The sequence below is a fragment of the Aquarana catesbeiana genome, linkage group LG05 (assembly GCF_042186555.1).
Source record: "Aquarana catesbeiana isolate 2022-GZ linkage group LG05, ASM4218655v1, whole genome shotgun sequence".
Taxonomy (NCBI): Eukaryota; Metazoa; Chordata; class Amphibia; order Anura; family Ranidae; genus Aquarana; species Aquarana catesbeiana.
The window spans coordinates 539,643,767-539,668,670 of NC_133328.1; the positions used below are offsets into that span (position 1 = coordinate 539,643,767).

The following is a 24,904-nucleotide window of genomic DNA, read 5'->3' on the forward strand; positions in this document are numbered from 1 at the left end:
TAGTGAGGTTAGCTTTCTCTGCCATGACCACCAATGCAGGGGGTAGTGAGGTTAGCTTTCTCTGCCATGACCACCAATGCAGGGGGTAGTGAGGTTAGCTTTCTCTGCCATGACCACCAATGCAGGGGGTAGTGAGGTTAGCTTTCTCTGCCATGACCACCAATGCAGGGGGTAGTGGGGTTAGCTTTCTCTGCCATGACCACCAATGCAGGGGGTAGTGGGGTGAACTTTCTCCTCCACCACCACCAGTGCAGGGGGAGATGGGGGTTAACGTTCACTTCCATCACCATTAATGCAGGCGTGGTGGGTGTGTGTGTGTGTGTGTGTGGGGGGGTGTTAAATTTCACTGCCACTGACCAGCAACACTAGAAGGGGCATTGGGGAGGTGGCTATTATTATTTAGTTTACAAAACATCACCGCTGGGAGTTATTATCCTCCACTGTATGTTTAAACTGGTATTGTTTAGATGGAGCAAATTTCTGTAAAGTACAGGAAAAAAAGATCATAATAGGCAGGTAATACACATACAGTATGTCTTTTAGTCAAACCTTCAAGTCAAGGCTTTAAAGACTTGATCTCTGAAGATTCGCCTTTTTGCAACAGCAGTGCTGCTTTTAATATTGTGGCCTCAAAGCACTCTCAGACGTTTCATGTCAGTGGAAAACCGCAGAGGCTTATATACAAGATCCTTCCCTCACAGATGGCACTGTGCTTACTATATTAAAACCATGTGCAGTTATTAAGTTTTACTTTGACATACATGGAAAACAAATGTCACATGTTAGTCCTGACAACAGCTGTCTGCCAAAGCCCACCTTAGAGCTGGCAATTGCTGCCGGCTTATGAAGTAGGATCTTAAAGTGGAGTTCCACTCTTTTTTCAGTTTATTAAAAGTCAGCAGCTACAAAAAGTGTAGCTGCTGATTTTTAATAAACACACACTCGCCTGTCCCATGGTCCAGCGATACGGCTGCCCAAAGCCTCTATTCTCTCCCCCCGCCTCTCCTCTGCGCCGGCTTCACTAATGTGGGCACCCGGCTGTGACAGCTTGTGGCTTCACAGCCGGGTGCACACTGCGCGAGTTGCGCTGCGCTGTCCTGAATGGATGAGCAATGTTCTGGGACCTGTGACGTGTCCCAGAAGATTGCACGGAGGAGGAGAGGAGGAGTTGCCTAGGTGGCATGGGCAGAAGTGGGAGCTGGGTTCCTGTCAAAACTAGGTACCCCCCCCAAAAAAAAAAACATGCCAAAAGTGGCATATCAGGGGGTTAGGACTCCTTAAAGCGGACGTTCCACTTTTGGGTGGAACTCTGCTTTAATCTAGCATGCAACACATACTACACAGTCAGTCTATGGCCCAACTATTCATGAAGCAGCTCTACTTCAGCAACTTGAGGTTTTAAACAAGATGCATAGACTAAGCCATAACAACTGAAATTTAGTGCCACAGCCATCTGCTGCACGCATTCAAAGAGTAATGAGGGTTAACGGCAGCAGTGGGTGAAAGGATTTTGTCCAGTGATGTCACTCAGACATGACTTAATGTAAAAGTCAGGGCCAAAAAAAAGTGCAGGGTGGGACTGGTCAGTGACGGTTCTGGAGAGGCAGGTGCAAAAGGAACCTCTTTGAGGACTTTGGAGGTCCTATTGAATCACAGGCTGGAAACAGCACTGGTAGAAGCAACAAGCTAACCCTCTAGCTTAGGAGCATACTGCATTAGTGAGAGCCCAAATGGTCTTCTGGGTAATGGCAGAAGACTGCAATTCCTCAGGGATAAGATTATCTGACAAAGATTTGAGCGGCTCAGAAGCAGACAGCAGCTCTACGGCCGATGGCTCTGAAGCAGCTAAGGCCATGGGTAAGTCAGAGAACATGATGGAGAGGGTGAGGAAGCACACTGAGGGCCTCTTCGATCAGTTAGTTAGTAATTAACTGACTGCCAGGGAGACAGACGAGACTCCAACTGCAGTGAACCTGAGCTTTGCCTATTGTAGACAAAGCAACATGTTAATCTTAACTTATTACTCCCAGTGGCCTGTACTTTGCGTTGTTTCACTCCTTCACTGCTAAAGTACATCAGGAGTGGAAGAATGCCCTATGTAAGCTACAAGTTGCTGAGACAATGGACTGCTTGTAAGTGGATTGGTTTAAAACTCATGCTCTTCTATGGATGATTTCTTTCAGATCCTTAAAGTGGTTCTAAACTCTTAAGGTTTTTCCCCTTAATGAATTCTATGCATTAAAGTGAAAAACCTTCTGTGCTGCAGAGTTTTCTTACCTGAGCCTGATCTGACCCAGCGATGTGCACCAAAGCAGGAGCTCCCGCCGCACTGTCTCCCTCCTCATTGGGCAGATTGATGTGCTGTCAATGAAATGCTGTGACACGGGATGGGGGGGTTGGGGGACGCGAGGCAGGGTCCCGCTGTCTGTGTCCATGGGTGCCCCCAAAGAAAGCAGCTTTCCATGGGGCACCCGCCGAAAAGAAGGGGCCAGGAGCGCCAGAGGGGTATTTAGTTTGGGTATGATATTTTATACATAGTTACTGTGCATTAGTCCAGCTTGGATCAATGTATGTGTCATACCTGTGGGATCCAAGAGGAAGCTGGAAATCACTGCAGTAGGTACCGCAACTTCAGTGATCTCCACTAGATTCCAGGTCCCAACTAGCTTTCAGCACCATTCAGGGAATACTTCGCATTTTCTAAAAGAATGGACAAGGTGGAAAGACAGGGCAGCGACATCAGCATCTCATCCTCATTCAATCAGAGAATTGCTTTGCCTACATTGATTTCTAGTTTCCATGGGGATCCCACAGGTATTGCACATACAGGTGCATCTCAAAAAATGTGAATATCATAAAAAAGTTAATTTATTACAGTAATTCAATTTAAAAAGTGAAACCAATATATTATATATAGATGGGTAACATACAGAGTGATATATATTTCAAGCATTTCTTTCTTTTAATTTTATTAATTATGGCTTACAGCTAGTGAAAAACCCAAAATTCAGTATCAGAAAATTAGAACATTACAGAAGACCAATTAGAAAAAAAAAAAAAAAGAATTTTAATACAGAAATGTTGGCTTACTGAAATGCACTCAATACTTGGTCGGGGCTCTATTTGCATGAATTACGGAATCAATCTGGCGTGGCATGGAGGCGATCAGCCTGTGGTACTGCTGTGTTATGGAAGCCCAGGTTGCTTTAAAAGCAGCCTTCAGCTCAACTGCATTGTTGGGTCTGGTGTCTCATCTTCCTGTTGACAATACCCCACAAATTCTCTATGGGGTTTAGGTCAGGCGAGTTTTCTGGCCAATCAAGCACAGTGTTACCATGATCATTAAACCAGGTATTGGTACTTTTGGCAGTGTGGGCAGGTGCCAAGTCCTGCAGGAAAATTGGGGAACCATGTCATCTGTTGGTGTTGATCCACTGTGTTTTATCAATTTCAAAGTCAGCGTAGCCCTCTGTCAGGAAATTCTAGAGCATTTCATGCTTCCCTCTGCTGACCAGCTTTATGGAGATGCTGATTTCATTTTCCAGCAGCACTTGGCACCTACCCACACTGCCAAAAGTACCAATACCTGGTTTAATGATCATGGTATCACTGTGCTTGATTGGCCAGCAAACTTGCCTGCCATGCTGCATTGATGCAGTAATTCATGCAAAAAGAGCCCGGCCAAGTATTGAGTGCATACTACACTGTACATGGACAAACTTTTCAGTAAGCCAACATTTTAATTAAAATTCCTTTTAATTAGAGAGATACTGAATTTTTCACTAGCTGTAAGCCATAAGCATTAAAATAAAAAAAAAGAAATGCTTGAAATACATCACTCTGTGTGTAACGCATCTATATAAAATTTTTTTCACTTTTTTAATTTGATTACAGAAATAAATTAACATTTTGATGATATTCTAATTTTTTGAGATGCACCTGTATATATTACACTGGTCCAAACTGGATCGATGTACCTATGTAAAAATTGCCATGCCTAAACTTAAGCTTTAAGTTGAGTACTGTCCGTGACACCACTTTTTTTTTTGCATCAACGTTTATATTCTCATTTCTTGCTTTTGGGGTATATCCTCTTTTTCTAAGGTCCAAGCAGTACTGATACACAAAGTAAGCACACAGATACAGAGGGGGGACGAAGAAAAAGTAAGCAATTGCTGCTGGATAGGAGTAGGGGGTTAGGGCAAAGCAAAGGTTTGCTTGAAAGACCAATCTAACATAGGTTTTGGGGTGGAGTCTACCATTAACGAATAGTAAAAAATCTGACAGCTCAATGCAAACTGAAATTCAGGTATCATTAACAGTTTATGGGTTTTGTCTGATAAAACCTAAGGCTTGACCTGTGAGCTTAAAACTTTAAAAATGTACCTTTATTATGGTTTTGGGGCGTCTTTTGACGTAAAGTCTTGTTTTTTCAACTACAGGAAGAGGAGGGAGTTTTCGTAATTCCTGCAGTACTGCTGCAGCAGCCCTCCTCTTTGCAAGCTTCTTGCTGTTCCCTTCTCCTTCAGCAGTGAATTCTCCCACTGTCACTTTGGTAATAAAACTCTTCATGTGTGGAGGGCCACTTTCCTTGGTCACCTGGAGGAGAAAAAGCAAAGTCTCTGATATCAGTGGTATCATTTTAGCTGTCCATTGTCAATTTGTCCAATGACTGTGAACCATTTTAATTCTTTTTCTTCCACAGCCACTTTATATTTAGCAAAAGCAAGAAACTTCTTGGTACTGGTACTTGGAAACATCTGTCTTTTTATGAAAGCCATTAATATGATTTTGTGTGGATTGGAAAATGATTTTTCTATCACAAATAGGGGTTTTCAGATCAACAGAAATGTACTGGAGTAAACAAACGCACTAAAAAACCTAAGATTCTAAGCAGGTAGGTTCACCGCAGGCATAAAGATGTAATAAACCTAAAAGCAAACATTATATTGCAGCTTACCAATTCTTAGGCTAGGTTAACACTGCTAAGTGCGATTATGTAGTGCTACTGGGATGCAACTTATACTGTATAAGGTTTATATATTCTATGGGACCAAAATTGCACTTGAATCACACCAAAGTATTACTATTATTATTATACAGGATTATAGTGCCAACAGTTTGCGCAGCGCTTTACAACATGAGGGCAGATAGTACAAGTACAATACAATTCAATACAGGAGGAATCAGAGGGCCCTGCTTGTTACAGCTTACATAGGAAACTTTTCTTAAAATCGCCCAAACTGAGTCGCATTGATGTAAACAGAAACCACTGAAAACAATGTGATCTCCCTTGTCATGCGATTTTGTGCGACTCAAGTTGCACCTGAAATCGTACAAGTGTCAACCAGGCCTTAGATATGATGGCTGCATCAGTTTTCCTTTTTAGGCTTTCTTCTATTTTCAATTAGTGATCTGGCCAGCAAAGGTATGTTCTTACCAGAAAACCAGAACCCTCTATATCAGGAAGGTCAAACACGTTTTGGATTTTTTTTTCCTAGTGTGAATGCTTCAAGAATCGCAGATACAGCAGAAGTGTCATCTACCGATGCTTCTCACAGTGAAGATCAGAAACTCCTACAGGGCAATGTAAATTTATAAAACACTATATAGTGTAAAACCTTAAGAGCTGGTATGTTATTATAAAAGAATAACACTCACAAAATCGGACGAGCATAAGCATAGCATAGCGCGATGACGTAGACAAGTAACTCCACTCTACGCGTTATGTTACAAAAGGACTTCCTTCAGGGCATGAGCGCCATGTCTAGTCATTGCTTAAATGACATGACATGGTACTTGTGTCCCGGAAGAAGTCCTATGATGACAAAATGCGTAGAAAGGAGTTACTTGTCTACATCATCGGACTAACCGGAAGTTGAGAGTTGGGATGATCTTCACTGTGGGTCCCATCGGGAGATGACACTTCTGCTATATCTTCAATTCTTGTTGACGCAACACTAGCAAAAAAAATCCCAAAGCATGTTTGGCCATCTTTATCTGTTTGGTGGTAGTCGATCTCTGCGGTGGAGGAAACGTGATTCATTTCATCTCGGAAACCTGGCTAAAAGATTCATCATTTCATCTTTTCTCATCATTTTTTTCCTTCACTATATTTTGACATCACCATGTTTGGGATTGGTTGAAATTTGATACTTTATTCACCATTGAGCACTTTTTTGCATATGTTATTTTTGCTTTACTTTAATAGCACAACACTTTATTCTATTATCATTTGTGATAAACATATCACAGTTTTCATCGTATGATATTGAGGCAAGTGCAGTCATTTTTTGTTTTTGATCTGGCCAGTTGCTTTCCAACGTAACAAGCTCTCTTCCAGATGTATCCGTTACAAGGATAAGACAAACCATTTACCATTGACAGGAGTGCTCACAATGATCAGCTTCTATTAATGTAAAAACCTCTATACCAATAGAAAGTTTGCAACTGCTTATAAAGTATTAGCCAGAGTTTTGCTTGAATTTGCTATTTTGTCTGCTAGTACATCTAGCACTCACTCCCCTTCCTCCAGACTGACAATGCTGCTGTTCAAAGATCCCCCTGTGCTCATTCATCCAGAGTGGGAAAAGCCTAAAAAGAAATAATGCAGCCAGCACATCTAATAATTGGTAAGCTGCCTTATATTACATTTTTGGTTTTGGGTTGAATACTGTTTATTTTCAGTACTGACTAAAGTATTTCTTTATGATTTAGTGAATGTGTAACAAACATGCAGAATTCACTACAAGGCATATCAAGGGACAGTTCTAGGTGAGAGAGATTGTAACACAGGAATGCAATCATAATGGAATATGGCAGTTTACTTAATGAAATCAATGCCAGAGACCGCTTACTGCCACTTTTGAAAAAACATTATTCTTTGTCTATTCCTAGAAAATATCTTTGCATGTGATCACAATGTTGACTTGTGTGGGTCAAGAAACAATTTTCAATCTATAGAAAATATAAACAGCATCTTCTTCGTCCTAGTAGGTGGTCCTCCAGACCACAACTGTAGCCTTGAAGTTATGAAAGTTATTTCTAAAAGACCTACACAAAATATTGAGCATTGTTACATAACACATTCCAGTTTACAGTAACGTGAGGGTAGAAAAGTATCATCTATGTATTGTTATATCGAAACCATTTTTCAGACATATATGCCCATAGCAGTGCAACTGATCTTGGCCAGTTTGATATTTGTCTGCACTGCCATACAGGAGAATGGTTCCCAAACCTTGGTACATCCTGTACTAAGTGTATGTCTGCTCATTGGTGGTGGTAAACCCTCTCCTATACCAAGTGAAGTGAACAGACTCAGGTGATACACAGAGATGAAACAAATCTCCCTGCATAAGTTGTACCTATTTATCTGTATTCCTTTTCTACATCAATTTAAAGTCCAGAATTTATAATGCTTGTCTCAGTGTTAGTAATAAAGAAGGTGCAGAGGTGAAATTACACTCTGCAGAGCTCAGTGTGGAGAGCTCTGAGAGCTGATTGGACACAGCCAGCTCAAACAGTTAGACGTCCTGGGTGGAGCCCATTGTGAGGCGTCTAACCATTTGAGCTGGCTGGTGCATACCACCTCTCTGTTTTTTATGTGCATTTATTTTTGCTGATGTTTGGCTGCCTTGATGTAAGTTTATAGCGTGCTGTTTTAATAAACTCTTTTGTTGAAACATATTGCATTACGAGGTTATCCTTTTCTTCCTTTATGCTCTGGAATTTATCCTTGAGCTGCCAGAAAACTGGGTCCACTTTTACAGCTTAAGGTGTTGGAGCCTGATGGGATTATTGCCTAGTGTCTGATACCACTGCTATCTGGAATTTGGTTCGTTTTTACAGTCTGTTGGAGCAGGGTGGGATTATTATTCAATGTTTGAAACTACTGCTATCTGGTAAGAAGTGAATCTATGATAGGATATTAAAATCTTTGTATTTTGAAGAGCACTATAGTTCCCTTATATTTGGTTCACCCAATTTCCTTGAAGAGCACCGAAGTTTTCACATACTTGATTCACTCAGCTCCCTTTTGTATAAGGGTTCGCCAGTTGGACTGAATCGTATATTTTTCACTTTATGAGTCATTTTATCAATTTTTGTATTTATTTTTATACACTTGTTTGTATAAAAAAACGCCTCCCCTGCCACCCCAATGTGAAAGCCTGAGTGCTGCGCTTGCAGGACATAAAAAAAAAAAAAATCCTGCAAGCAGCATCCTTGGGGCGGTGGAGAAGCAGTGTATACACCGCTCCTCCACATTGGAATGAAGGGGCACCGCTGCCGAAGCGCTTTGCAAGGGCACATTTAACCCTTTCTTCGTCCGCTAGCGGTTAAATAGCGCCACTAAAACGATGGGGCTTTACTGCTAACGCTGCCCTCAGCACAGCGTGAAAGGGGTCTAAAGGTAACCCTAATCCGGATATTATAAATGACAAAATACTATACGATCATGCCATTAAATTAAATATAGACCCTAAATGAATGACATTTAGTTTGCTAAAGCACGGTGTATCAAACAATTAGCATTTCTGGAAAACGTTTTCGCTTTTTCTCTTCCACTTCCAGCCCAAGCCAATTCTGACACTTCGCTCCTACATGTAAAAATCATCTTTTTTTTTCTAGAAAATTACACAGAACCCCCAAACCACCACTAAATTGGTGGTTGTTGCAATTTTTTATGTCACACGGCATTTGAGCAGCAATGTGTAAAGTGTGTTTTATTTTGGGGGAAAAAATTGTTTTGTGAATTAAAAAACAAAAAACACTAGTCTGATTTTTTTGAATAATATGAAATTTGATGTTACGCTGAGTAAATAGATACCAAACATGTCACGCTTTAAAATTGCGCACACCTCGTAGAATGATGCCAAACTTTGGTACTTAAAAATCTCCATAGGCGACGCTTTAAAAATGTTTACAGGTCACCTGTTTAGAGTTAGAGGAGGTCTTGGGCTAGAATTACTGCTCTCGCTCTAATATTTGCAGCGATACATCACATGTGTGGTTTAAACGCCATTTACATACATTGAGGGAAAAAAGTATTTGATCCTCTGCTGATTTTGTACATTTGCCCACCGACAAAGAAATGATCAGTCTATAATTTTAATGGTTGGTTTATTTTAACAGCAAGAGACAGAACAACAAAAATATCCAAAAAAACGCATTTCAAAAAGTTATAAATTGATTTGCATTTTAATGAGTAAAATAAGTATTTGATCCCCTATCAATCAGTAAGATTTTTGGCTCCCAGGTGTCTTCTATACAGGTAACGAGCTGAGATTAGGCTCACTCTCTTAAAAGGAGTGCGCCTAATTTCAGCTTGTTACCTTTATAAAATCCACCTTTCACCTGTCCACAATCTCCAATCTCTTCATCATGGCCAAGACCAAAGAGCTGTACAAGGATGTCAAGGACAAGATTGTAGACCTAAACAAGGCTGGAATGGGCTACAAGACCATCGCCAAGCAGCTTGGTGAGAGGATGACAACAGTTGGTGCGATTATTCGCAAACGGAAGAAACAGAAAATAACTGTCAATCTCCCTTGGCCTGAGGCTCCATGCAAGATCTCACCTCGTGGAGTTTCAATGGTCATGAGAATGGTGAGGAATCAGCCCAGAACTACACGGGAGAATCTTGTCAATGGTCTCAAAGCAGCTGAGACCATAGTTACCAACAATTGGTAACACACTACGCAGTGAAGGACTGAAATCCTGCAGGGCCTACAAGGTCCCCCTGCTCAAGAAAGCGCATGTACAGGCCCGTCTGAATGAACATCTGAATGATTCAGAGAACTGGGTGAAAGTGTTGTGGTCAAATGAGACCAAAATCAAGCTCTTCGGCATCAACTCAACTCACCGTGTTTGGAGGAGGAATGCTGTCTATGACCCCAAGAACACCATCCTCACCATCAAACATGGAGGTGGAAACATTATGTTTTGGGTGTGTTTTTCTGCTAAAGGGACAGGACAACTTCACCGTATCAAAGGGACGATGGACGGGGCCATGCACCATCAAATCTTGGGTGAGAACCTCCTTCACTCAGCCAGGGCATTGAAAATGGGGTCCACTATCTGCATGATGTTTGCAGATTCTTCCTTTACTTTCAGTTGGTTTCTTCTGGGTATTTCAGACTTTTCCTACATTCCAAACACATGCTAATGGGAGCCAATAATCTAACCAAAATTGGCACTAGTATGAAATTCTACTGCACACGCTTAAGATGGTTGCATCACTAAATGTAAACTATAAAAAATTACTTCTGAAATTCAATTCAATTATCAAAACTTATTGAGGAGATTTGAGTGAGTGCATTTACATATTCTCTAATACCACTTGCACCACTTTGAAAATTTCTTGCTCCCAACATCCAGACACTAAAGAAATTGTAAAGAAATCTTGGTGGGAAAAAATAAAGTGCCAAGTACTGAACTTCCCTCCCAGTACCCAGTGATGTATGAAAAAGACAATCCATCCTGTTCACACCATTGCTCACAGGACTTCCATGTTTATAGGCCTTGATGTTGTGCTATAGTATAGCTGTGAACGAGTGACATGATGGACATCCAGACGCACGTGTGCTTAAATGCATGCTTTGTTTTCTAATCTTAAAAATAAGCTAAACTATTCTGATTTTTTTTTCAAAATCAATTAAATGCAAATTAATATTTTATGATATAACAAAAGCTAAGCTGTTTATATTGTACATACACAGGGTCCTTATATGAATCCTCTGTTCACATAGAGAACAATGTCTGAACTCCCTTCTTGTAAAATCCCAACATAAAAATTAGTTGTATAAAATAGCAAACAAAATCCAAACCAGTGTGTGGAGTATGCCAGTATGCTCGTTTTTGGCCTCTGAAAATTGGCGTGGATGATTTGGGCGAAGACATGTTAGTGCCAGAAATTTCAGAACAAAAGTTTTTGGCATTATGACGCTTGTGGTATTTCAGCTCACACTTATCACGCCCAAAGAAAAAAAAAAAAAGAATAGTTATGAGAACCTACATTTGTACTCTACAATCTCAATGCCTATATTTGTACCAACAGTGAAGCCCTTTCTCCCAGAGAGATATCATCTAGCTGTACTCAGATCAGAAGAATAAGCTTAGAAGACTATCCAGTCTCATTCCTAAGGTCAGTCTGATACTCAAACTACCACACAACAAAGGTGCTGAAGAACTACTAACAGAAAACAAAAGAATTTGTTGATTTATAGTTTTATCTTCCTTCTGCAGTCCAGACAGTGTCAGTTATCAGCCATGGGCTCAAGCAGAGAACAAAATAAAGCTGACCATACATGAAACATTGATCCATGTATGGGTAGGAAGGTTGTAGAGAAGTCGATTTAATGATCAACTACTGTATACCTGCTCTGTTGGATTTTCCCCCTTGGTCAGCGCCACCGGCTATAGCCTGCAGCGCTGATCAGTGTATTCTGAGAATAGCTCAACAGGGGAGTATTTCCCCATCCACATCGAACGTGTGGATGGGGGAACAGAGTCATTTTTTGTTCGTTCAAACTCACTAATTGAATGAAAAAACAAAAACTCATCTTTGGGCTGCCTAAAGTGGAACTTCCGCTCATCGGATCTCCCCCCCCCCCCCCTCCGGTGCCATAATTGGCACCTTTCAGGGGGGAGGGGGGTGCAGATACCTGTCTAATCCAGGTATCTGCAGCCACTTCCATGCTTAGACAGCCGCAGAATATCCGCAGATGCCCGCCCCCCCGTTGTGTTCTGGGAAACACACAGTTCCCAGCACACAACAGGGACCAGTGCAGAGGCGCAGCGCTACTCGCGCATGCGCACTAGGGAACCGGGCAGTGAAGCCGCAGCGCTTCACTTCCCGATTCCCTGACCGAGGATGGCGGCGGGGGCAGCCGAGAGCGGAGCAATTGATCGGCTTCGGCTGCCGACATCGCTGGACCCTGGGACAGGTAAGTGTCCATTTATTAAAAGTCAGCAGCTGCAGTATTTGTAGCTGCTGGCTTTTAATATTTTTTTTAAGGTGCAGCTCCTCTTAAGTCTCCATGGAGGTCTGAAGATATCATAATGAGCTGACATCCACTCTTACATGGAGAGAACACAGCTGAATAAAAGAACACATTTCTGGAGTAAAACTCAACTACCTGAAGAATTTAAATTCAGATTCTTATAAATGTAGATTTCTGACTGGTTCTGGAAATTTTATAGATAGGCAACTCCTATCCTCATATTGATTAGTGGTTCCAAATTAATAATAACTACTGCAGTAGGGAACAGACACAAAGATGCACAGCGGTATACAACTGCTTTATAGAGATATTATCTACTCAGTATTTTTAAGCACTTTCAGTACTTTTGCCTTCGAGGTTCATGTGCCCCAGTTTTCCTCTTCCAGGGTGACCCCTTTCTTCTGCATCTGTGCATCAATAGAAACACAAGCCCCTTGGCCTACCACTGCCAAAAGACACCCTTTCTAGTGAATAGGGCCAGGGCCACAACGCAACAGAGCTGCATCTGTGTGCAATGGGCTTTCAAAAGTCAACACAGGCATTTAGGACAGTGACCATATTGCCTCTGGGCTTCCTGTCAAATGTCTCTGCAGGAGTAGTAATTGTCTAAAGGAGGCCGGGGGGGTGGGGAGGGGGGGGTGTATGGACACCAAAATAACACAAAAATCTCCTATAGCGCAGGGATTACCTCAAAAACCAGAATATATCATTTACTGCAAAGCAGGGAATAAAATCCATTATCTGCCTTAGTAAAAGCCAATCACAAAGTACACCAAAACACTGGCTAGGCACACATTGAACCCTTTGATTGCTCTAGATGTTTAACCCCTTCCCAGACAGTGTCATTAGTACAGTGACAGTGCATATTTTTAGCACTGATCACTGTATTTGTGTCAATGGTTCCCAAAAAGTGCCAGTTAGTGTCCGAATGTCTGCCTCAATATTGCAGTCCCGCTATTAGTCGCTGATCGCCATTTACTAGCAAAAAATAAATAAAAATTCCAGTATATATCCCATAGTTTGTAGACGCTATGACTTTTGTGCAAACCAATCAATATATGATTAATGGGATTTTTTTTTACCAAAAACATGTAACTGAATACATATTGGCCTAATTTTTTTTAAGAAATTAGATTTTTTATTTTTTATTGGATAGATTTTATAGCAGAAATTTAAAAAAAAATTTTTTTTTTTTTTTTTTTTTTTAATTGTTGGTCTTTTTTTGTCTATAGCATAAAAAAATAAAAACTGCAGTGGTGATCAAATACCACCAAAAGAAAGCTCCATTTGTGGAAAAAAAAAGGACATACATTTTATTCGGGTACAGTGTCGCATGCCCGCACAATTGTCAGTTAAATTAAAGCAGTGCCGTATTGCAAAAAAAAAAAGGGGGGTAAATCTTCCCCGTGGTAAAGTGGTTAAAGTGGATGATGTAAACCCCATTCATGAAATCTGACCTGGGCACATCCATCTGTAGTGCTTACTTATCTCTCTCCAAAGCCCTAAGTGCTCTTTCTGCTGCTCTGTTCCTCTGTTATCAGCATGAGAACTTCTGACAAGCTCTCCGGCACAGGAAATAAAAGCAGCTGGAAATTTGTGTCGGGGAGGGTGATTAGAGGGAGATTATCAGAGAGCTGGTCTATTCACAGCACAGATCTGCATGTTTCTTTGTTCCTTGTGTGTCCCTTTCCTTCAATCAGTTCACACACAGTGTATGTCCAGACTCCACTCCCACTGCTGAAACAGGAAGAAATTGTCTAACATGATGTGCACTTTCTAAAGAATATAGAAAGGGAAAGACAGCTTATAGCAGATAGATGTAAAACTTATGTAGGGAGATCTCTGTGCATCATCTGAGGCTGTTCACTTCACTGGGTATAGGAGAGGGTTTACATCCACTTTTAGTGATTAGTGAAATAGTGAGCAGCACATCCTTCTATTTCCTTCTGGTATGTGCACAAACCAGTACGCTTCCCTACACCATTCATATCATTAATAAAAAGAAATGAAAAAATAAAAAGGATGAGGCACTACACTTTCGCTCTTTCGTCTAGATATAAAATAGATGTGGAATCTATATTTTACTAATGAAACTGATATCTATGTATTTTTTTTTTCCTATGGAAAGTTTCAGGTGATCACAAATCTGTACTTTATGTCCACCTCTAATGGCTCCTTCTCCTGCTTTCCTCAATAGACACCTCAAAGATCCTCCCAATTATCACCAGTCAGAAGTTAGTAATAAGCGGTGTGATTCTTATGAATTAAGCTCATTGCATCCAGCCATTTCACAGGATAAAAGTGATATCCCTGAGCCATATGCAGCTGCATCAGCAATATCACACAATGGCTGCCACCGCTGTTGAAGAAAGTATACATGCCTGAATAGCAATTCCACTAATGATTTTTAGTTTACTATTCCTGAGCAATGCCTGCAACATGCGGATGTAATTTTACATGCACAAAAAATCTAAAAATACAAAAAAAACTATCACTTCCTCAGTCAGAAAGATGAAGATGACCAGGCCTTTGCTTATTTTATGTAATCAATGTGAAGAAGAGAGCGATTTTCCCTCAGGAATGTTTTATGAGTGGCCGCTCCTCTTCTGCTGATTAAACATACTGAATCATTGCCTCATAACAGGGCGGCTTCCAATGATGATTGCATCATGGTATATGTATGCTACTGAAAAATCAATGGGGCTTGACAGTAAGCCATATATATTTAATGTGCGTATAAATTCTAACACATAACCATCTTTCATTTTACAGTTTAAAGGTAATGGCTACACAGAGGTTTATAGAGCTATTTGGTGCAGGGCGACAATATTTTAGAAAGGGAGTTAGAGATTCATCTCAGGATCACTGGTGTTAATGTGGATGGAGGGATTCGGTCATTCTCACAAACAAACATTTCCTCAGAAAACACAACCACTCTTCATAAATATAAAGATGCTTATCCAGGTGCAAAGCAAGTGTGTGGCTCAAATGCTGAACCTCTGTGCTTTCATATTTAGCCAAACAGCCGGACATAACAGAGAAGCAATATCTGTGACAAACAGCATGACATAACTCCATTATAGTATAATAAATATCCTTCTGTGGGGGGGAAGGACACAAAGATGTACCCGTTCCAGAATGGGAAATGATGAGCAAGTAAACAATACTAAGAATTTACATATACTGAAGAATAATATGAATGGCAGCTTTCACACTACAGCCGCCCGAGCGCAATCGGTAAAGCGCAGCTCGTTTTAGCGGCGCTTTACCTTTGTTATAGAGGTGCTTTGGGCAAGAAGGGGTTAAAAATGCCCATGTTGTGGTGCTTCCAAAGCGGTTTTCAGCAGCTTCGGAAGAGCTGCTCATTCATTCCAATGGGCAGGAGCGGTCTGGGAGTGGTGTATATACCGCTCCTAAACCGCCCCAAAGATGCTACTTGCAGGACTTTTTCTAACATCCTGCAAGCGCACCGCTCCAGTGTGAAATCACTCGGGCTTTCACACTGGGGTGGCAGGGTAGGCACTTTTCAGGTGACATTGCTAGCGCTAAAACGCCTGAATACTGCCCCAGTGGGAAAAGGGTCTATGTGCAGGAGAGGAGTATAGAGGGTATAACCGTATTCTAGAGCAATGGTTCTCAACAGGCAACGTGCAGCAGGTTTTACTTTATCTTGCACAGGTGCTTTAAATCAGAGTCAATGGCTTGGTATTTTGGACAGCTATTTTATCTAAGAGAAATTCCCAAAACATGGCCTGTTGGGGGTACTTGAGGACAGGGTTGAGAACCACTGTTCTACAGTTACTCGCTCACCATTTATCTGCTTAATGCAGCCAAGACTTGTGCTCCTTTATTCTGGAAGCAGACAATACTTCCCCCTTGGGGGTTTGGCTTATAAATATTCAGGAAATCTGTACGATGGAAGACATTCTGGCCTCTTCTAATCACAATGAGGAACAATTCTGTAAATTTGGTTCTATTGGTTTGACTATACCTTCTCTGCAAATTACACTACTGATTTAGCTCATTGACTGCTTCCCCTGGATGTGGGGACCCTTGGGTCCTGTGGACCTGGGAAATGACCGACCATCCTCACACTCTGTTTAATCAGGGCACTAGAGACCCATCCGGCAGGCCACAACATCAGGTACCTGAAGAAGAGAGGAAAGATCCCTGATGCCGCACAGCCACAGAGTCCTATGGTGGTATGAGAGAGCTTTACACGACATCCCCGGAGCTTAGTCACGAGGAACACATTAAACAGCACACTAAACAAACCGTGGGTCACATCAGGTACCTGCCCATGGAACCTACTGTCCCCTTCCCTCCCAGTTCTTTCTTTTTCTTTTATTTTTTTCGGAACAGAAGCCATCTCATGTAGGCATGATAAAAAAATTGTAGCGAGCCACCTGTAGATTATAAACTGGAAGCCTAAGCCACATCCCAAAAATACAGAAAAAAACTTTTGACTGTTTGTGACGCAAGCTCAGCCGCTTTTCTTTCACCGGATCTCCCCGTCACGCGGGGGCCCCCTGGTGCTTCTGGCATCCCTTTGGGCTCAGTACCATATCTGCGATGTGGACCGACGTTACACGCTCAACCGTGCATGCGCAGCTTGGTCTTCTCCATTTAGACCGGGGCATAGTGCCATGTTGGCGGCCTCGCGATGTCTGACGTCATTGTGCCATGTGCGCAGTGACACCGGACGCTGCTTGTGCCAAGGGATCGTCAGGTGGACGAGCCTCTGAACACTCCTGTGACACAGGTGCTCAGATAGGTTCATCAATTCCACAGTGGACCTCCAATCACCTGATGTTAACCTACCCTGAGCATTGGATCACACCTGCTCTTTGGGTGTGCATCACTGATTTCCTTGCCTATATAAACGGACAATACTACCAGTTAGATGCTGCACAAGCCAGGATCACACAACTCCTCAGAGTAGAGAGACTCTGTCCAGATCTGCACTTACAAGTAAGCTTTTCTCTGCATACAATTTTGGCTTGCTTTTTACTGCATAGACAACATTCAGAACGCCATACTTTACAGGTCACCTTGACCTGCTAATAGTATAATGTCTACATTTTGCCAGCCCTTTCATGCATGCATTCATATGCATGCACATGCACGATATACTGATGCATATACGGTTTGTTGTCCCTTATATTATATATGCTTGGCTTGAAATTGTGCCATCTCTCTTACATATATATACCTTCTGTGCCAGGTCTGTCTCTATTTATGTTGATCCTCGCAAGTTCCGGAGTATTTGTGACAGAGATATTCCCACGTCTCATTCATCTTACATCATATATAAAATCCTACCTAGCACAGTGAACCTTATATCACCTGTCCTCGGGGACATATACATACTCCCCATTTATGCTCTAGAGTATTCCGATGTGCAATGGGACAGTATGGAGATGCAAATCCTGACAACCTGTGAATTCTGATGTGTACTACGATTCACCAATGATAGTCACTATGTGAGTATTGTCAGATTCAAAATGTCTGCCCTATTTGTATACCATGCTGTCTCCTACTGTGTTTAAATATACATACACTTTTATTCTGTATTGTATATACATTTCTCCTGATGATTTTTTGCTGTTGTATCACCAGATAGTGCAGCGTGATCTAAATCAGCCCTTGAAGAAGGAATTAAGTATCTAAGCATATATTCCAAAACATGTTAGGAATTCTGTGTACATACACTTAGTTTGGTCTCCCACAATGAGATCAATCGTGTGTTTCAGAACCTAGCTGTAATATACTATCCTACAGTATGACTATCAACTTTTGTTTTTAGGATAGTTCATTTTTGTGCATATTTATTTACATGCTTTTTGTACTCAATAAATTTTGTATAAATTCTATATACACTTTGTTACTTTCTTATCTGGTTTCCATCCTCTGCCCAGAATATCCCAAGGGCAACCCTTCTGGGAGAGGGGGAGGGGATAGAGAGGGTGGAGAAGGAGAGAGAGATGGGGAGGAAGAGAGAGAGAAAGACGGGGGAGAAAGAGAGAGAGCGGGGGAGAGAGAGGGGGGTGGGAGAGAGAGAGCGGGGGAGAAAGAGCGCGGGGGAGGGAGATAGAGGGGGAGGGAGAGAGAGAGCGGGGGAGAAAGAGAGCGGGGGAGAAAGAGAGCGGGGGAGAAAGAGAGCGGGGGAGGGAGATAGAGGAAGAGAGAGAGGGGGGTGGGGGAAGGAGAGAGGGGGGTGGGGGAAGGAGAGAGGGGGGTGGGGGAGGAGAGAGAGAGGGGGGGGAGAGTGGAGGGGAGAGAGAGTGGGGGAGAAAGAGAGGGAGGGAGAGGCAGAGAGAGGGGGGGAGGAAGAGAGAGGGGGCATAAGTGGGAGAGAGAGAGGAGAAGGAGAGAGGAGGGGGAAGAAGGAGAGAGGAGGGGAAAAAAGGAGAGGGAAGAAGGAGAGAGGAGGGGGAAGAAGGAGAGAGGAGGGGAAAGAAGGAGAGGGAAAAGGAGAGAGGAGGGGGAAGAAGGAGAGAGGAGGGGGAAGAAGGAGAGGGAAGAAGAGAGAGGGGGAGAGAGGAGGGAGAGGGGAGAGAGGGATGGAGGGAGAGAGAGAGGGATGGAGGGAGAGAGAGAGGGATAAGGGGAGCGAGAGAGGGGGAGAGGGAGAGAGGAGTGGGAGCAGGGGGGGGGGAGAGAGGGGGTGGAGGGGAGAGAGAAGGGGAGGGAGGGGGAGTGAGAGAGGGGGGATAAGGGGAGCGAGAGAGGGGGAGAGAAGAGGGGGGGCAAGGGGGGAAGAAGAGAGAGGGGGTGGAGGGGAGAGAGAGGGAGAGAGAGAGAAAGGAGGGAGGGAGAAAGGAGGGAGGGAGGCAGAGGAGGGAGGGATAGAGGCAGAGGAGGGAGGGAGGGAGAGAGGGAGGGAGGCAGAGAAGGAAGGGAGGCAGAGAAGGAAGGGAGATAGAGGGGGAGGGAGATAGAGGGGGGTGAGGGTATAGAGAGGGGGAGGGGAGAGAGAGGGGGGAGGCAGGGGAGGGGAGAGAGAGGGGGGAGGCAGGGTGGAGGGAGGGTAGGGGGGAAGAGAGGGGGGAAGAAGGGTAGGGGGGAAGAGAGGGGGGAGGGAGGGTAGGGGGGAAGAGAGGGGGGAGGGAGGGTAGGGGGGAAGAGAGGGGGGAGGGAAGAGAGGGGGGAGGGAGAGAGAGGGGATTGAAGGGGGGAAAGGGGGTGTGGGGGGGAAAGGGGGTGTGGGAGAGAGGGGGGGAGAGAGAGTGGGGAGAGAGAGTGGGGGAGAGAGAGTGGGGGAGAGAGAGTGGGGGAGAGAGAGTGGGGGAGAGAGAGGGAGAGAGAGTGGGAGTGATTTGTCCCGTTTACCATTATCACCCGAAAGTAAAAGAAAATCACAAAATTTTGGGTTGTCCACAGGAAAGTAATAGGGGGGAAATCTTCCAATGAGGACACTAGTTCTGGTGACCTGGGGGTCCCAAGGAATTCCCCTAATTTGCAGGGATTTCCTCTCACTTCCAACTGTTTGGCTATAAGACAGTAAGTGAAGGTAAATCTCCACAATGGGACACAGATTGTGAAAAAAATTCTGAAAGGGGTTATAACCCTCCCTTACTCTATCCAAAATGAAAAATAAGTTTTGCCTATAGTTCTACTTTAAGGGTCTTAAATATTGAATTCTGTTAAACTAGTTTAGCATTTGCATTTCTGATCCCACACTACATTTGTGGCCTTGGCTTTCCACAATTCTCTGCATAATTCAGTCTCGGGCATGATTCTGGACTGGTGTATTTATCTGAGCTCTTGCTGTGCTCATGCCACCTGCATAAAAGAAACAGACTGCAATTACAATTGGCTCACCTCAAAGCTCAGTGGGAGATTGCGCTTCAGGGAAATTTCGAACACCAGACTGATCTCTGATTTGTTTGCATCCTTATCTTCTTCAGGTCCCCTTCCTGTCTCCCCATTTTGCTAATAAAAATAAAGAAAGAGAATAAACCTAGTGGTGATAGAGCGCTATATTTGCATAACACATTGCTTACACCAGACAAACTGCCCTATAAATTAACTGCAGTTGATAGTGATCTTCCCTTGGGTACATCAAGCCCTCATACAGTAGCTCACAAAAGTGAGTACACCCCTCACATTTTTGTAAATATTTTATAATATCTTTTCATGTGACAATACTGAATAAATGACATTGCTACAATGTAAAGTAGCAAGTGTTGAGTTATTTTGAGGGGACAGCAAATTTACACTGTTATACAAGCTGTTGTCACATAAAAAGATATAATAAAATATTTACAACAATGTGAGGGGTGTACTCACTTTTATGAGATACTGTATATTAAAGCTCCTTTCCAGCTGATCACTGGACCAAAAAAACATCCCTATCTAAATGCAATTTTTTTTTTTACTTCTCTTAAAGTGGAGCTAAATCCTTCTATTCTTCACAGCCAAGGAAGCTGCCACCTTAAAGAAGAATTCCAAATATGGTATATTTTACATAGCTATATTGTCATTATCTGAATGAATGCAAAGTGTTCTCTGATTGGACAAGGTAGAGAGGTAAGGCGGTCCATACCTGGAATTCTTTAACCTCTGTATAATCTGCAGTCGTCATTATGCTGCACATGTGATGCTGCCCATTGTTCAGGATTAGTCAAGTTCACCTGGAAAATACTGTTTGGCACTGGGCCAACACTAGATGGCCTTGATCCAAAAGACAGCAGGCACAGTACACAAACAGGGCCCTTAACCTATCCATTCTTATATGTGCTCCTACTATTGAGGCTCTAGAAATTTAGAGTTAGGACCACTGTATATACAGAGGTCCCTTGGTATGGGTACTATGGCGTAAGCATATATTTGAAAATGTGTGCAAACAAAACCCTCTATTTATAACGTAAACTGTTAGACAGGTCTAATTTGGTTGGTTTGCAGGCTGGCTGGTAAGTGTGCTGGGAAATCCTTTGTTTCTACTGCACACAAACATTAATACCTTGAAATGTGTACAGTTCTGCAATGTCATTGCTACTCATTCATCCTCAGCTACAACCCCAAAGAAATCTGAAGAAGGAACAGGATAAAAATGATTTAATAAAATCATTTTTTGGCAATATTAAATGTAGTTGATGATATTATAATAGCAGATTTGATGCATATTATGTAGTGTCAATATTTTTAGGGGTTAAAAAAAAAGTGTTATTAAGGCTATACTAACAAAATACTTTTACTATAACTACTCCATCGTCCTTATTTTTTTTTGTTATTCATATAAAGAGACACAGGGCTGCCTTAATAAGATGTGCCTCGAGTCCTGAACCAGTTCCTCAATATCCATATAGAGGATATAAAAATCTCACCTACTGTGGAATCCTGTCACTATGGCTGAACATAAGCTGTAAAATATTTCAGATCTAATGTTGCAAAGGTTCTGCCTGGCTTCATCCACACTATTAAGTGTTAAAACGTTGTTATCATCACTGTGTTAATGTACAGTGTACATACATGCTATGTTTTTACTGGTGTTGTACAAAGCATATGGCTTTTTATTAATATAGGAAACAGAACGTAAAACCAAAAAACAGACAGCATAAAAACAAAGGTCCAAAAAACAAGCTTATTAAGGTTGCTGTATTGTAAGATCTCAGGAAGTTACCACGGTTGATCTCTCGGGTATGGGCTCATTCCTCAGTGCATGCAGGGCTTTTAATGCTGCATTGTGTCTTGCTGCCTGACGGGTTTTTCCCTCTCCATAGAATTCACTGTTGCCGACTGTCAACTGTACATAGAATGTCTTTAGCATTGGGCAAAGATATCTGTGGATAAAAGGAAACATTTGATTAAGAGACTACTGAACAGGGTGGATATAAATCAATGACTTAAAAAAAAAAAAAAAACAGCAATTTTTTTATTCAAATCTGATTTTTTTTATTTAAATTGATTTTTTTTTATTTTTATCAAATTTATTTTAATAAAATGCTTTTGGAGTAAAAATCTATCTAAAGGTAGTTTTCTATTAAAGATACATTAATACTTTAGTTTATTCAGCATGAAATGGAGCTTAGTTATGTAGCATGAGGCTTTATATTCTGCAATATTTACATTTTTGGTAAACTCATTCAATGAATCCAAGCACTGCAAGCTGAGATAACATGCACTGCATTGATGCAGTCACACAATGTCACAGTAAGTTCAGGAATATTCCTTTATCCCATTGTTTTGCAAATCTATGTACAATACAAACTGTATGATTGAATTGGTTCTGATATCGCTGTTTTACTAACCTGACAGCTTAATATTCTAAATAGATTCTTTAATATTTGCAAACAAAATGAAGGTTTCCTAACTACCAGCAAGAATGAGTCCTTACTTTTACAGAGCACCTGTCATTTCAGATCCATCATGGCAGCGCCTGTTAGCGGCATCCACTCACCTGCTGCTGCCACATCCCTCACCTTGTTGTGTCACTGCCGCATCACCAGCCGCCCCATTAAAGTGAATGGGACTGTCGGTGAGTCACCAGCGCGTCAGAGGAGAATCTGCTGCGGGACAGAATTGACAGTTGCTCTTAAAAAATTATGATTTAACTATCATGATTTAAATCAAATCCACACTGCTACTGAATATACCATGGTTACATGTATCATTTTAAGTGTCTGTAGATCACTTCCATAACATGAACTAACAACATGTATAAAGAGATAATTTACAGACATAGACTATTGCATTAAAGAAAGACATAGTAAACAAACTGTATAGAAGGTCTGAGCAGACTTCTCGGGAAAGCAGTGAACCATTATGGCCAGAAAAATTGAATTTTTTTTTAGTACAGGTGCATCTCAAAAAATGTCATCTTTTACAATCTCTGCAGGAACAATGATCCATTCAGATTGTGAGAGTAGATATGTCATGCAGCATAAGTGGAGAATGCACCCACCAGTAGGTCTTGGCCTGGAGCAAGCGCAGATTTCGCCCAAACATTCCAATGTAATGCATGTAACTATTCTCCACTGACAATGACTAGTAGGGAAGGGTGATTGCTGAAAACCAAAATATAATGAGGTTGATTTACTAAAGGCAAATAGGCTAATCATATTGCATGGGAATTTTTCCCTTAGTTTAGTGAATATGGTAAAAATTCACTTTGCAAAGAACACCCAATTATGTACAAGGGGAAAAAAACAGTATTATAATGCACTTTATTAAATGATGGAAATAACCAGCTTCACCTGATTCCCTGAGCTAAGGCCTTGTTCACATGGACGATTTGAACCGTGTCCTGCGCAGGGCCGTGTTTACCCGCTCAGGCTTTACATGCAGCCCCACACAGGTAGTCCAATTCATGTTTATTGGGACACAGCGGCTGCACAGACACAGCTGAAGCTCTCAATGTGACATCCATATGGGTGCATTCAGAGCAGTGCACCCCCATATGGATGTCATATTTGGAGCACCGACTGTCTCTGCAGCCGCTGATTCCCAATAGACAACTATGGGACTGCCGGCATGGGGATGCACACAACACCCAAGCATTCCTGTGTCGCTAAGACACAGCCCTCCATAGGGCATGGATCGAATCACCCCAATGTGAACAAGAGCTTAGGGTAAATTCCCTTGCAAAGTGAACAGCCTATTTGCCTTTAGTAAATCAAGCCCTATGTGATAATCTTATATTCAAACTGCTCTTATACCCGATACATATACAGTACGGATATCAGACAATTCTGGCTTCCACTGGCTAGAATGAGCTTCACAACATTTTCCAGGTACATAAACAATGTATTTTCATAGTACTCTTACTACTTTTAGTCTTTTTGCATGTACTGTATACTTAACATATCATGGGCTGTTTAAAACAGTTTGGGAGATTAATCCTACTCAGTAGACCTAACGTGAAACTAAACAACATTCTCCAAAAATAATCCATACACATCCACTACTTAAAGTGGCTCTAAAGGTTTAAGTTTTTTTACCTTCATGCATTATATGCATGAAGATAAAAAAAGTTTCTCTGTGCAGCAGCCCCCCCTCAATACTTATCTGAACCTCATCTCAAACCAGTAATGCACATGAGAGCTTTGGCTCTGGGGTCTCTCACCCCCCTCCTTATTGGCTCCCACTGCTGTCAATCACAGCCAGTGAGACAATGAGGAGAGAGAGGGGATAGGGCCGAGCTGCAGCTCTGTTTGTGAATGGACATGCAGAGCAGCGGCTCAGAGGCGAGACTGCTTGAGTGCCTCCATTGCAAGTTGCTTGCCCTGGGGGCACTCGGCACAGTTTGGAACAAACAGTGTAAGTTAGTTACAGTCATGTGCACTATTCTATGCACACTACAAATCCCAAAGTCAATCTTGGGATCGTACGATCAAGAGGGTGGCTAACACAGGATCCTACATACACTGGGACCACAGAGAACAAACGAAGCCACCCTCTAACAGGAAGACTGATTACAGCAGCAAGAAAAAAATAATTTGGAGGAGACAGAGCAAGAGAAGGAACTTTTTTTTTTAATTAGAAATATATGCTTTAACAGAATGTTTTTTTTCTTAGCCAGAGTATGGTGTCACTTTAAGAAATAGATGTATTTTTTTTTTTTTCAAAACATTTTTCTTGCCATCTTATCCTGGTGTTTACTAGTGAAGGAGCAATCAATTCTACATTTCATTACGCAGGATTAGTCTACACATGTGGTCTTGTCTTACTGACATTAAGAAAACCATTTCCCTCCCTCCCACATCTGCTAGCATTATAGAAGAATCTGAAACTCTCTGGCCATAAAATAAATCAAACCAAAATCAGAGGCATTCAACAGAACCCAAACAGAGCAGACAATGAATGAATTAATGGTCATCTATGTCTCCTGTGGACTACAGGCAGGAAGACATAATTGTCAGACACTAAATCCATCAACACTGCAAGGTAGCATTTTA

General features: G+C 42.0%; 1 protein-coding gene across 6 annotated transcripts in view; it reads right to left on the reverse strand.

The window, feature by feature from the left end:
* The window catches only part of STAU2 (staufen double-stranded RNA binding protein 2), a 491,304-nt gene that overhangs the window by 243,479 nt on the left and 222,921 nt on the right, over positions 1 to 24,904 (reverse strand). For all 6 annotated transcript variants that reach the window (XM_073631810.1, XM_073631809.1, XM_073631807.1 and 3 more), the window contains 3 exons: positions 21,631 to 21,790; positions 19,830 to 19,940; positions 4,387 to 4,599 (listed from right to left, as the gene is read on the reverse strand). In XM_073631810.1, coding sequence (XP_073487911.1) covers positions 4,387 to 4,599; positions 19,830 to 19,940; positions 21,631 to 21,790 — 484 coding nt within the window. The remainder of the gene's footprint in view (positions 1 to 4,386; positions 4,600 to 19,829; positions 19,941 to 21,630; positions 21,791 to 24,904) is intronic.